Source organism: Herpailurus yagouaroundi, unplaced genomic scaffold (assembly GCF_014898765.1).
Source record: "Herpailurus yagouaroundi ecotype Mexico unplaced genomic scaffold, PumYag 419, whole genome shotgun sequence".
Classification (NCBI taxonomy): Eukaryota; Metazoa; Chordata; class Mammalia; order Carnivora; family Felidae; genus Herpailurus; species Herpailurus yagouaroundi.
The window spans coordinates 375,536-389,028 of record NW_024412636.1 but is presented as its reverse complement, the minus strand read 5'-3'; the positions used below and the strand labels follow the sequence as shown (position 1 = coordinate 389,028).

Genomic DNA, 13,493 nt, shown 5'->3' with positions numbered 1-13,493 from the left:
AGTTCAGTGGCGTTAAGTACATTCACACTGTTGTGCAACCATCCCCCCACCCATCCACAGAACCTCTCTCATCTTCCCAAAATGTAACTTTGTCCCCATTAAACACTAACTCCCCGTTCTCCCGGCCCCCAGCCCCCCGGCACCCACCCTCCTACTTTCTGTCTCCAGGAATCTGAGCGCTCTAGGGACCTGACAGAAGTGGGATCATACAGCATTTGTCCTCTGATGACTGGCTTCTTTCGCTGAGCACCATGTCAAGTCTCGTCCGTGTTGTAGCGCGTCGGTATTTCCTCCCTTTGGGAGGCTGGATAATATTGCATTGTATGGATAGATCACACTTTATCCATTCAACCATCAATGGACACTTGGGTCACTTCTATTGAATCATGCTGCGGTGGACAAGGGTGTGTCAACATCTGCTTGAGTCCCGGCTTTCAGATCTTTTGGGTACATACCCAGAAGTGGTCTACCGGGTCACACGGCAATTCTATTTTTCACTTTTCACTCCTTTTTTAAAAGCAATCTTCATGACTGTAGGACAGTGTATTAATTCTTAGATGTAGACTGTTTCCGGGTTGATTATATTCCTTTTGGAATAATTTTCCCAACAAAACTGTGTGAAAACACAATGGGGCGTCCTTAACGTCACATTTTCTTGTTGCAACTGGGTCATGAGGAGGGTCTCTTTGCAAAAGTATTCGAGACTTTTGATCGTTTTTCTAAGGGCTTTTCCCAGTCCCCCGAGTCTCTTCTGGTGCTCCTGGCCCTTCCTAATCCTGTTGATTTTTCTCTTGTTCGGTTGTAAACTGGCCCAACTCTGCCACATTCCCACCATCAGTGGCTTTGCCTGTGAGTCCCATGGTTCCCCAGTAGCCCTTCAACGACACCCCCACAGCCTCTTCTTTTCCAAGATGTGAAATTTCACTTCACAGCCCTTTCTTTTCTATTGGGCTGTTACATCTGACAGGGAGAGGTTGAGTAACAACAGATTCTGAAGAGATGAAAGACAGATGCGGGTATAAAATGAAAGAGGAGGAAAGGGCTAGTTTAATAAGCAGCCAGTTCGTTAGTGAATATTTTCATGCTAGGATAGATTTGTTTTTCTTTTTTTCCCTTGATTTTGTAAGGGCAGTGACACGGACCCTGAAGATTCAAGTGAGGACCTTAGAATATCAAGAACATTGATTGATGAGGGTGAAGTAGGTTCTCCAAAGCCCAATTAAAAGTAACTGAAACAATTAAGACTTTTAAAAAAATCTCTCCCATAATAAGAAGTCCCGCAGTGGGAGGTCCAGGACTCTCAGCAGCTGAAAGATATCAGGGCTCTTGTTCAACTACTCCATAATTCTCTCAGCCATTTCCTCATGGTCACAAGATGGCTGCCAGTGTTTCAAACATATCCACACGACAAAGTCCAAAGGCAAGAAGGAAGGGCATTTTCTTTCCTGATTTACTTCTAGTAAGGGATAAAAATCCATTCCAGAGGCTCCCCAGAAGATTTTTCCTTTAGCCTCCTTGGCTAAAATTAGATTGCAACCTGTGCCTTAGATACAAGGGACACTGGGACAGGGAGTGTCTGTCATGGAAGTCTGACTCTAACATCCTGGCTGTTGGGTAGAGAGCCGGTAAGGTCAACCACATGGTCTTCTTCAGGCACATCATAGCTCACCTGTGCAGAGTAAGCAGTGGCAGAGGGTGGGTCCACGTCCCACACTGCCAGCAGGAAGCTGGCCAAGCCCCCTCCTCCCTCTCAGCACCTGTGTCTTCTCCCCTGCCCACAGGTCAGAGGGCACCCAGCTCCCAATCTCCTCACAAGGCAGCCCAGAGCCAGAAGCCAAGAGTGGTGAACCTGAGGAAAGTGGGACCAGAAGCCCAGACACCTCTCCAGAGGGAGCCTGGCAGTCAGACAGCAGCTCCGGGAACAGACCCCTGGACGAAGGTTTGTCCCTGCACACAGTGCTCGCTGGGCTCAGCCATGGGCAGGTGCGGAGGGGCCGCTGGGTGCCATCTTTCCAGTTCATCTTCAGAGCCCCTTGCCTGCCCCTGCCTCGGGCACCAGGACGTGTTAATGACCGTGACCGTAATGATACCACACACACACACACACGCATATATACATGCACACATACACAACACACATACACACAGCACCGCACCAGGAAATCCCGAGGACAAGAAACAAACCGTCAATATTGGGAACACGATTCATGCAACCAAAACGTCATGGATCAGTCACCTCAACCCTGGTTCTCTTTGGTGCGGGACAGTTTCTTATTTTTCTTTTTTAACATTTATTTATTTTTGAGAGAGAGAGAGAGACAGAGCGTGAGTGGGGGAGGGGCAGAGCGAGAGGGAGACACAGAATCCAAAGCAGGCTCCAGGCTGTCAGCACAGAGCCCGACGCGGGGCTTGAACTCACGAACCATGAGATCGTGACCTAAGCCCAAGTCAGACACCCAACCGATTGAGCCACCCAGGCACTCTGGTCCAGGACAGTTTCTACTGAAACTAAACGGAAGGGCCCTGAGCCCACCCAGCTGGGACAGTCAGGCTGGAGAGACGGGTGTCCCAAGTCAGGATACCTGAATCAGTGGTTCCCAAACCTGCCAGGTGGCCCGGATCACAGATGCCCAGGCCCACCTCAGATCTGCTGCTTCTGATTCTCCTCTCCCTCTACGGGGGGGAAGGTATGCACAGCTTTGCTGCTCAGGATACTATCTGTCTGCGAGGGTCAGGCCATTGTCACTGTCAAACTGGCTCGAGTCAGATGGAAGGTACGGTGCGGGGAATTAATTAAAAAGTCCAAGTAGGCTTTGGGCACAGCCGAGATGTCAGCAGAACTGCACCCCTTGCTGCCTTGCCTTCGTGGACCCATCGTGTGGAAGGCGCTCCCCTCTTACTGACTGGACAGCCCCCAGGAGCTCCAGACCCACACCCTCCAACTCCCAGGCCAGGGGAGTGCAGGCCCTTCTCTTCCCTGGAAGTCTGAATCAGATTTTGGCCTGACTGTCCTCGGCCCGCCCTGGGTCTGCTGCCCTGGCTGACCCAGTCCCGTGGCCGTCTAGTCTGCACTCTGCCTGGCCAGGCTGGACATCTGTGTCCCTGGGGCTGGGGTGGAGTGGGGAGGAAAGGGAGGGCTCCCCTGGAGAGATATTCGGGGGCTGTTCCCCCCCCCCCCGGAGACAGAGCCTGATGCTGGGTGACGGGACACCAGGAGGCCACAACCAACCCCGGGGTTTCTGATGCACAGCCAGACTGGGGGACACCAACCAGACACAGCCATGCTGGGGATCACACAGAGTCACGCTTATGACTGCTCTTCCTCTGCATCCCCCCCCCCCCAGTGTCAAAGGCATGCAGCCCCCTGCGAGCTGAAAACCTGTTCAACCTGGTGTGTGTGCCAGCAGAGCCCCAGCCCCCGCCCCACGGCTTTCCTGGCTGGGATGGCCATATCCTCAAATGGGAATAATATTGCATCTCTGAGGGCACAGACAGGTCCCGGCTGGTTTTGTCATCTTAGAAAGCGGAGAAGAAAAAGGGCTTCTCTCTCTCAGGGTCCCTGGGTAGAACGTCAGGGAGGGGCTCTGGGTGGCCGGCGTGGCTCCTGGTGAGCCTTGGTGGCTTCCCCCTGGGGCGGGCTGCCTGGTTCCCTCCCTCTGTCCCTTGTCCCCGCATCCCGTGTTTCTCCAGCAGCGGACGGGCAGCTGTTCCGCTCAGTGGAGGGCCAGGCCGCCTCTGACGAAGAAGAGGAGGCCGAGAAGTGGCAGGAAGAGCAGAGGTCACTGGCCAAGGTCAAGACGCTGCTGGCTCGCCTCTCCAGCTGCAGGAGTGGGTATGTGTGCCGCAGAGGGCGGCGGGGGGGGGGGGGGCGCGAGAGGCCCAGAGCCCCTTCACACAGTGACAGAGCTTGAGCTTGGGAGGCTGACAGGCCTGATTCTGTCCCCTAGTCCATAGGAGGGAAGTGATCAGATGCCCCGCCCCCCACCCCAGGCACGTGCGGGGATGGAATGAGGGGACTGGCAAAGGCACACTTTGTGGGGGGCTTTAGTGACCGTTGGTGTCTTCTCAGTCCCCTGGCCGCTATCCCAGGACATGGCCCACAGCTCCATGTAATTCCAGGACATACCAGACCCTTCCTTACCCGGTCGCTCCCGCGAGAAACAGCGTTTACGGTGCCCTCCTCCAGCCTGGCCCAGGTCAGGGGCCTTCTGACTCCCCAACTTATGTAATCCTCACGACCACCCGAGAGGGGAGAAAGACCCAGATGCCTGGGGCACCTCAGACAAGTCTCCTGACTCCTCTGAGCCTCAGCTTCCTCGTCTCTAAGGCAGGCAAGAGGTTTGTGAAGATTTGTTGTCAAGGCTATAAAATGCCTAACAGGTGCCTGACCGCAGTAGGTACGCCACCAAGGGGCAGCGCTGGTGTTTATTATTATATTGTATGGTGCTGTCAGCTTTCCAGGACTATTGTCACCACCGACCCTTAAGTCAACAACAAGCATTTATTAAGCACCTACTTCGTGCCAGACAAGTCTGGAGGCTCTGAGAGAACGGCAATAAACAAGACAGCAGCCCTCCTCTCCTGGAGCCCCTATTCTAGTGAGTGGTGACAAGTAGGAGGAAAATAAGGTGAAGCAGCAGAAGAGCGAGGGGCGAGGAGATGCCAGGAAGGCCACTCTAAGAAGGTGCTATTGGAGCAAAGACCTGAAGGAAATGAGGGAAGAGCATTCCAGGAAGAGGGAACAGCAAGAAGTGCAAAGGCCCCGAGGCATGTTGGAGGGGCGGTGAGGAGGCTTCTGTGGCTAGAGCACAGTGAGTGAAGATGGATGAGAGGGAGGCCAGGGAGATCAGAGGGGCACATTGGGTGAGGCCTTTGGCTTTTCCTCTCAGTCAGATGGGGAGCCACGGGAGGGGTACTGACCAGGGGGTGCCATGGCCTGGCTTTTAGACTCGGTGGCAACACCCACTTTCTGAGGCTGGAGCAGGCTCTGGAAAGCAGCCCCACAGTGCTGGTGCTCTCCTTTGCTGCAGGTGTGATGAACAGACAGCCAAGAAGCTTGTGACTTACTTCGGCCACTTTGGCAGTGCTGACCATGCCTGTACCCTGGGGGAGCTGGAGGCTCGCATCGCCGTGCTGGTGGAGCAGCTGGGGACCCAGGGCTGCAGTGAGAAGACCCTGGGGACACCTGGGGAGGAGGTCAGCTGAGCCCCAGAGGTCGAGGTCTGGACCAATGCTAAAGTCTCTCATAGCTGGAAGAACCCTGAGGGATGTCAGCCAAGTCCTGTGCCCTGTTCACAGATGGGTAAACCAAGACTCAAAGAGATGTGCCTTCCTTTGTCGTAGATTTAACGAAGAATATTTTGGTTGCAAGTTAAAGGAACCATCTCAGAACAGCTTGCGTGCAGAATAGGTATTTATTAGAATATGGAGCTGGCAAGAACAGCCGAGGAGATGAGCGTCAGAAACAGCTGGATCCAGCGACTCAGACCAGATTGTTGCCACCTATCTGCTCTGTGTTTCTCTTGGCGCTGGCCTCATTTCGCCCTCCTTCAGAAAGGCTTCCTCTGTATGGTGGGGAAAGGGACCAGAGACAGCTCCAGCCTCCCACTGGCCCACCTAAGAAAGCCCAGGGGGATAAGAGCCCAATATACTAAACCTCAGGGAGGAACGCCAACCGGCCCAGCCTCGGTCATGTGAGTGTCCCTGGGCCAGTCCCTGTGGTAGCCAGGCAAGATTCAGTGATTAGCAGCTCCATCAAAGTCAGATGAGGGGGAGGAGGGACACTGTCCCCCAGGAGAGTTATGGAGGGTAAGGGAGGGATATACACCAACAGCCAATGGCGAGGTGTCTCCGTTTCAATGAGACCGCTTGGCATTTTTTCTCATCTCTCCACTCCGAGCAACTTCTCCATCCCACAGTAATCAAGTGTGGAGTGCTACTGAGAGTCACCATTTCATTAAGCCCCAGCACATTACGCTTTTGCAAACTGTCGTTTTGATAGAAGATCGTTTTATATTTATATACCTGAAATTCTAAACCCATGCTGTCTTTGACGTTGCTCTGATGCAGTTCCACAAGGCATAGCCACCGCCCCTTTTCTAAGTAAATTTCCAGGAAGTGGGGATCAGGAGAGTTACTGAGGCACACGAGCTGTGTCCCCAAGCCCATCTTCCAGGCCCGTCTGCAGGAGGCATAGGCACCATGCCTTCTCTGTCCTGCCCAAAGCCCAAAGAGGACTCAGAGAGTCCAAGGGCACCACGTCTTCGGCTGCTTCTCTTTCCCTCCATCAGTGCTAAGAACAGGGACCACCTTACTCCTGGCATCCCTGCTTTAGAAGGCAGATAGCCATGTGACACGTTATGACTGCCTGGCAGCTGCCCCCTAGTGGGTATCCCAGTGGATACCCACGGTCTCAGTGCTCCCCTGGCCAAGGTGGGCCAGTGACTCACACTGGCCCAATCAGGCCCCTCTCCTGAGGCCTTCCATCTTGAGAGAGGTGGGAGAGTTGCTGGAAAGTGTTCTTCTCAGCTCTGGCCCCTGGACAAGAGGCCTGAGACCGTCCTACTGTCTCAGACCCCACTGCTGCCCCATCCCTGAGCTTCTCCAGCCACCGGTCTGTTCTGGGAATGACCCATAGCTCACTAGCGAATTTTTTTTCTGTTTAAGCTAGCCAGAAAAGAAGTTTCTGTTGCTTGCAACCAAAAAAAAATTTTTTTTCATTTAAATTAAAAAAAAAAAAAAAAAGAAAGCATATGGATAGAGAAGGGAAAATGAAGTTCTCCAATAGAAACCAAAATATGCATATTCTTACATTAACCCAACACACTGTGCGACCTTAGGCCAGACATGCAGCCTCTCTGGGCTGTGGGGGTGGGGGGGCAGAGGGGGCCAGATGACCTCTGAGAAAGGGTCAAGGCAAGCTGTGGGTCCTGCCCGGAGACAGCACGGTGAGTGTGGGCGCTGAGTCCCTGTTGGTCCCCGCAGGCAGAGCTGCAGCGGAAGGTGGAAGAGAACGAGCAGCTGAGGCTGGAGCTGCAGATGGTGGAGACAGAGAGGGTGCGGCTGTCCCTGCTGGAGGAGAAGCTGGTAGACGTGGTGCAGCTCCTGCAAAGGCTCCGGGACCTGGTAGGCTCACAGGAGGTGGCCCACCCAGGGCAACGAGAGGGGCTCTCAGGAGGGGGCACCGGCCTATGTCGGGCGCCTGGCTCTGAGCTTTCCTCACATTAGGCAGGTCTTATCTCCACTTTCCAATGCAGAAAAGGAGGCTCAGGGAAGGTAATTAAAAACAAGAGGAGGCTCTCTAATTTGTTCTATAAAGCTAACCTAACTTTGATTTCAAAACCACAGAAGGATGAATATAAGAAAGGAAAATCATAGGGGAGCCTGGGTAGCTTAGTTGGTTAAGCATCCGACTTTGGCTCAGGTCATGATTTCAGTTTGTGGGTTCGGGCCCCGCGTCGGGCTCCATGCTGACAGCTCAGGGCTTGGAGCCTGCTTTGGATTCCGTGTCTTCTTCTCTTTCTGCCCCTTCCCCATTCACACTTTGTCTCTCTCTTCTTCAAAAATAAATAAACATTAAAAAAAAAAAAGAAAGAAGAACAGTAAGGACCCTCCTTTACCAGATAAGGAGTCTCAGCCAACTACGTCTCACAAACCTCACAGATATTGGTGAAATGTTAGAAGGAATCCTTCTAAAGTCAGAATCAAGACCAGCATGACTGTCCTCACTGTCTGTATTCCAGCTAGATGTTCCAGCCAATGGGATAAGACAAGAAAAAAAAGGAAAAGGTGTAAGGATTAGACAAGAAGACATTAAGCTATCAGTAATTATATATCATATTCATCTACACAGAAATACCCAAGAGAATCCATAAGCAAATTATTGTAATTTCTTGGCAAGGTGAATGATAAAATATCAGAGTACAGAAATCAATCGTGTTCCTAAATAGCATCAGCAAACTATTTAGAAAAAAAAATTTTTTTTTGAGGGGTGCCTGGGTGGCTCCATCAGTTAAGCAATCCAACTTTGGCTCAGGTTATGGGTTTGAGCCCCGCATCAGGCTCTCTGCTGTCAGCACAGAGCCTGCTTCAGAGTCTCTGTCCCCACTTCTCTCTGCCTCTCCCCCGACTCATGTTCTCTCTCTCTCTCTCTCTCTCTCTCTCTCAAAAATAAATAAACATTTAAAATTTTTTTTTCTTGAGAGACAATTAACTTAGGATTACAGCCGCTGTAAGGTGAGAGTGGGATCTGAACCCGGCTTGCCTGAGTTTTAAGCAGGCTCTTACCTGTGCACCAGACTGCCTAGGATACTGAACCAGCAAGGCCCAGGCCAGATTAGCACAGCCTGGGAGAAGAGCTGAGGGGCAGCCAGCAGCAGCAGGCAACTTCTGGCCATGCAGCCTGTGGGTAAATGCTGGATCTTCTGCCTCCTTGCTGGGTGGCTATGGCCGAATGTCTCATTCTTTCTCAGCACTGCTTTTTTCACCCATTAAAAGGAGCCTAATAATATAAGCTGTTCCAAAGGTTACATGAGACCATGCATAGAAATGCTCTTATTCGGGGCGCCTGGGTGGCGCAGTCGGTTAAACGTCCGACTTCAACCAGGTCACGATCTCACGGTCCGTGAGTTCGAGCCCCGCGTCGGGCTCTGGGCTGATGGCTCAGAGCCTGGAGCCTGTTTCCGATTCTGTGTCTCCCTCTCTCTCTGCCCCTCGCCCGTTCATGCTCTGTCTCTCTCTGTCCCAGAAATAAATAAACGTTGAAAAAAAAAAAAAAAGAAATGCTCTTATTCATGTTTATTTCCCAAGTGCCTACTTCTCCTTGGGCACATGAGTGGTAATCCACAAATATGTGATCTTTGATGGAATGGGTCCCGCATACCACTCAATCCACCCACCAAAAGTCTCTGAGAAGCCCAGCAAGCAGTGTTGCCAGCCTAGGGCCAGGGGGCCAGGAAGGGAGGGGGGTAGTGACTCTCTGTGCCCTAGGGAGCCATGCAGAAGCCCGTAGGGGCCACCAAGTCCGAGCCGCTGAACGAGGACACAGCAGCCACAGTGCAGCCCAGCCCTGTCTCTATTTCTTTTTCAGAACATATCGAAAAGAGCCCTGGGGAAGATTTTGCTGAACACGCTGGATGCTTGCAAGGACCCCACACATGGTAGGAGATCTCTCCTATCTTTCAGAGCCTGGACAGCATCTGACGGTGGCCTGACTCAGCACTGTCTGTCCTGAGTGTCTTGTCTGCAAAATGCCACTGTCAGTACCGCCCTGAAAGTACGTAGTCAGGAACAGTTCAAAAGGCTATTTGACAAGAGCAGGGGAACAGAAGTCCTGGGGAGAAGAGCCCAGCAGAAGCCAGCAGGGCCAAAACCCCCAAGGGAACTGGGCAGGGTTCCCTGCTCTCAGTTCAGTCGGCAGGCTGACTATGTGCCAGGCTCTGGAGAGGCACCTCACATGGTTTTAATCCCCTGCGTCATGACAGCAGCCCACTGAAGAAGGTTCTGTTATTGTGCCCATTCCACAGATGGAGAGACTGAAGCACAGAGAGGCCAAGTGCCAGCTGCACCCAAAGCCTTAGGTCTCTCCTTTAAGCACTGAGCTACATGGTCACCATTTTTAGATAAAGTTCGGGGGCAGTAGGATTACATCAGGGCCAGATTGTGTCTCGTGAAATCAAGACGAGCCAGGCCAAGCTCTCTCCTCAAAGGGCCTCACGCTAATGGGATGACCAACTGATCATAAGCCTTTGCTCGCTAGCCTCACAGGGCATTGCTGGGCAAGGCTTGGGTATGTCTAGCACCTGGAATGGCCCCTGGAATCGAGAGGGAGGTCAGAAATTATGTGCTAGGAGCCGGCTTCTCTGGGGTCCTCAGTGGGAGTGAGACAAGAGAGGGCTGGGGAGGGCCCCAGAAAGAAAAGTGGCTCTGTGGGCCATGGTGAGCAAACTGACGTGCCCTCCCTGTCTACTCCTCCCTTCCAGAGGGGAGATCTGGACCCTCAGCCATCCTGGACGCCCTGCACACGGCTTTGGCTGGCTGTGAGCTCTTGCGGAGAGAGCCCTCGGCACCAGCCTCCACGGCTCCTGCACTCGCCAACCCCCTCCTCATCTCCTGCTGAGGCCACTGGCCCAACTGTGGGCACCTGGGTCACCCCGACCTCCATCAGACCAGCCTCCACGTCAGCCTGACCAGCATCACATCTTCAGAACCCTGGAGACCCAGACTCCTTGTGGGACTGGACCTAACCCCAGAGCCTCCCATGACAGAGCCTGACAGACATCCTTTCCTTTCGTTCCTCACAGATTCCCTTGCGTTCCTGCTGCCAGAGTTCATGTTCAAACCCTGGGGCTGCTGGATCAGCCCATACCTGCTGCTGCTTCCCCTGCCCTCAGTGCAGAGTTGCCTACATTCATGCACAACCCGGCCCAGAATCCCCTCCCTGGGCTCCTGGAGTCTTTTCCCCTTCCAGCACTGCCCCCTTCCTGTCACCCATGTGCCTGATGCAGGCACACTGTGCCCAACCTCCAGGCCACACAGGCTGGGGAAACATAAGGAGGGGGTGATCACTGCAGGCTTCCAGGTAGAGGCTGCCCTTGAACTAACTCTAGAAGAGAGGCAGGATTTCGATGGACAGAGAGGGGAGAGAAGGACATTAAATGCTAATGTGAGGAAACAGCAAGAGCCAAGAGTGGGGCCAGAAAGGGCCCCCCCTTAGTACAGTACCTGGAACACCTCTTTCACAAGCATGCAGTGGGTACTGGGTTTCATGCGGTCACAGGAGAGAGTAAGACAAGCTGCCCGTTCTCACCTACCTTAACATCTCATAGGAGAGAAAGATACGTTGGCAAATAGCGCAACATGCATGAAATCAGCGCTAAATCAAGGTAAAATAGTTACTCAGGAGTCCAGCCTAGAGGGGTTCATCCGAGCCAAGGAGGGCAGATGCAGGGGTGAGGGCAGGTGCCTGGGGGGACAGTGGCAAGGTCGGGGGTGGGGGAACCCAATAGCAGAGGAGGATCCAGGACTTGCTTCCACAGGCGATCAGGAGCCACTGGAGGATTCTGAGCTGCCCCATGGAGCATGGATGGAGAGGAGGGAAGAAGAGGCAGCTGCAGGTCCGTGGGAGGAAGGCGGCACCAGCAGCTTGGGGCCAAAGCTACAGGGACACAGAAGGGGATCATGGGAGAAGGAGGACCAAGGGGTACCCAGGGGGAGCCTGGGAGCAGCGGACACTCCGGGGCAGGGCAGCAGGGACTGGGGACAAACAATGACCGACCTCCTCTCTGACCTCAGACACTCAGCACCTTGGATGGGGCCAGAAGGCATCAGGGAGCCACTGCAGGCTCCTAGGCAGGGTGACACAGGCCCCAACCCAGTTTCTCTATGGTTCCTCTGGGAATGGAAGGAAAGAGACCAAGGCCAGTGGCCATTCCAGGGGGCCACCTCACCCCTGGTCCTGTCAGATGAGCCAGGCTTTTTTGAGAAGGCCCCTAGGACTCTTCAGGGGCCAGTGGGCAGGGAAGAGCCTTGAGGAGGCTGGTCTGAGCCCTGAGGAGGGGGCTGCCCCCAACTTGCTCCTCTCAGCTCAGCCTGAGCCCACCAGGCCCGCCTCCCCCGGCTGTGCTGCTGACTGCATGACCCAGGTGAGCTTCACCTGTGCCCCGCCCAGTGAGAAGGGCCAGCTGTTCCGTATCCTGACCATGGCAGCAAGCACAGGACGCTACACGTGTGTTAAGATTCACAGACCTGGAAGCTGTCCTCAAAAAAGTCAACTTGACCGTTATGTTACTAAAACCCAAGAGCCACCGGAAGACACATTCCTACAGTGCCTCCAGGTCTAGCCACCTGAAATCTGCAGACAGAGGCACAGAGGGCTCTCATAGGTTACAGTCACAGTAAGCTTCATCCTCAGGATGTCCCTCATTAAAATCTGCTCTTACCAACTGCCCGGCCATCCGTGGTTCATCGCCACACTTGTATGCCCCTCAGCTCATTGGAGGCAAGTTGAGGTGGATTTGGATGGAGAAGTGCCCAGAGAGGGTGAGCTACCCGGTAAATCAGCATCCAAGCCTGGAGCAGGCCTGTTTTCGGCCCGTATCTCATGTACTTTCTACCACAGCCAGCTGTCTCTGTCTAGGAAACTCTGGCTCGCTAAGGGTTTGGGGTCTGGATTAGTTAGGGTACAGGCTAAATTGCCTCGATAAAGAGACCCCAAAATACTCTGGGTCCAAGAGGATAGAACTTTACTTCCCTGCTGTAACAATCCAAAGGTGCGTGGTCCTGGTTGGCAGAGCAGCTCTGCTCTATGTGGTCACCCACGGACCCAGGTCCCTTCCACTTTGTGGCTCTGCCATTCCGTAGAGTGATGTCCTCCCTTGCACGGTGGAGGCCAATTCGTCAGAATTGTATCTGCCTTCCAACCCATAGGAAGGAGGAGAGGGGAAGGGAAGGAAAGGCTCTCTGGCTCACAAGGTTTCTACTTACACCCCACTGGCCATGCCTAGCTGCAAGGGAAGCTGGGAGATGTAGTCTGTGGCTGGGCAACCATGTGCCCAGTTTCCAGTCCAGCATGTAAGGAGCTTGGGAGTCATCAGCCCATCCTAACGACAAGTAAAAAGCTGAACAAGCTGGAAATTCAACAAATCCTCTTAAATCCATGAACGTCACAGGACAAAGGCTGCCCCCCAAATTGGAGAGACAGACTGCCGAATGCAGAGAATCACAACTTGCCAAAGCAGAAGCCACCTTCTCAGGAACCGGTACCAGAATAGGAAAAGCTCAACTGTGATTGACAAATTGGTGGAGGCTCAGTGTGGACAAGTATGAGAGTTAAAAACTCCAGGGTGACCCAGTCACGGAAGGGGTGGAGTCCCACACCTTGGTGAGCTTTACCTTCTGAAGCTCTACCAGGTCCTCACAGTGAAACTCAGAGAGGAAAAAAACCTGCTTCTCACAGTAGAAGGGAAAGTAACCATGTCGAAATATGCCAGAACACTCTATTTTTCTTAACAAGGCCCTTAAGAGAAACTATTTTGCCAGAGCTTAACTTATAGGGGTTTTATCAGAGCCTATATTAATTTTAGACAGAGCAGACTTCAGAAAAGGAAAAATGTTGAGGCATTATGTAATGCCTCTTTTTATAATGATGATAAAGGGTCAGTTCTCCAAGAAGACATAACAGTCCTTAATGTATATGCACCTAACAACAGTGTCAAAATATATAAGGAAAAAACCAGTAGAACTACAAGTTGAAATGGATGGATCCACTATTATATATGGAGACTTCAACTCCCCTTTAACAGAAATGGGCAGATCCAGCAGGTATAAAATCAGTAAGGACACAATTGAACTCAACAGTACCATCAACCAACTGGATCTAATTGATACCTATGGAGGACTTCATCCAGAAAATACAGAATGCACATTTTTCTCAAGATCACATGGAATATTCACCAAGATATACCATATTCTGGGTCATAAAACACACCCTCACA

The 13,493-nt window shown here is 52.7% G+C and overlaps 1 protein-coding gene across 2 annotated transcripts in view; it reads left to right on the top strand.

Annotated features, from left to right (window-relative positions):
• Positions 1–11,942, top strand: part of EFCC1 (EF-hand and coiled-coil domain containing 1) — a 41,143-nt gene extending 29,201 nt beyond the window's left edge. The window contains exons 3-8 of one of the 2 annotated variants that reach the window (XM_040463717.1): positions 1,782–1,939; positions 3,694–3,832; positions 5,031–5,196; positions 6,985–7,125; positions 9,089–9,158; positions 9,981–11,942. In XM_040463717.1, coding sequence (XP_040319651.1) covers positions 1,782–1,939; positions 3,694–3,832; positions 5,031–5,196; positions 6,985–7,125; positions 9,089–9,158; positions 9,981–10,117 — 811 coding nt within the window. In that variant the 3' untranslated portion in view covers positions 10,118–11,942. Of the gene's footprint in view, positions 1–1,781; positions 1,940–3,690; positions 3,833–5,030; positions 5,197–6,984; positions 7,126–9,088; positions 9,159–9,980 lie in introns of both variants that reach the window. The other variant, XM_040463716.1, reaches the window with a different exon arrangement.
• Positions 11,943–13,493: the final 1,551 nt, after the last annotated feature.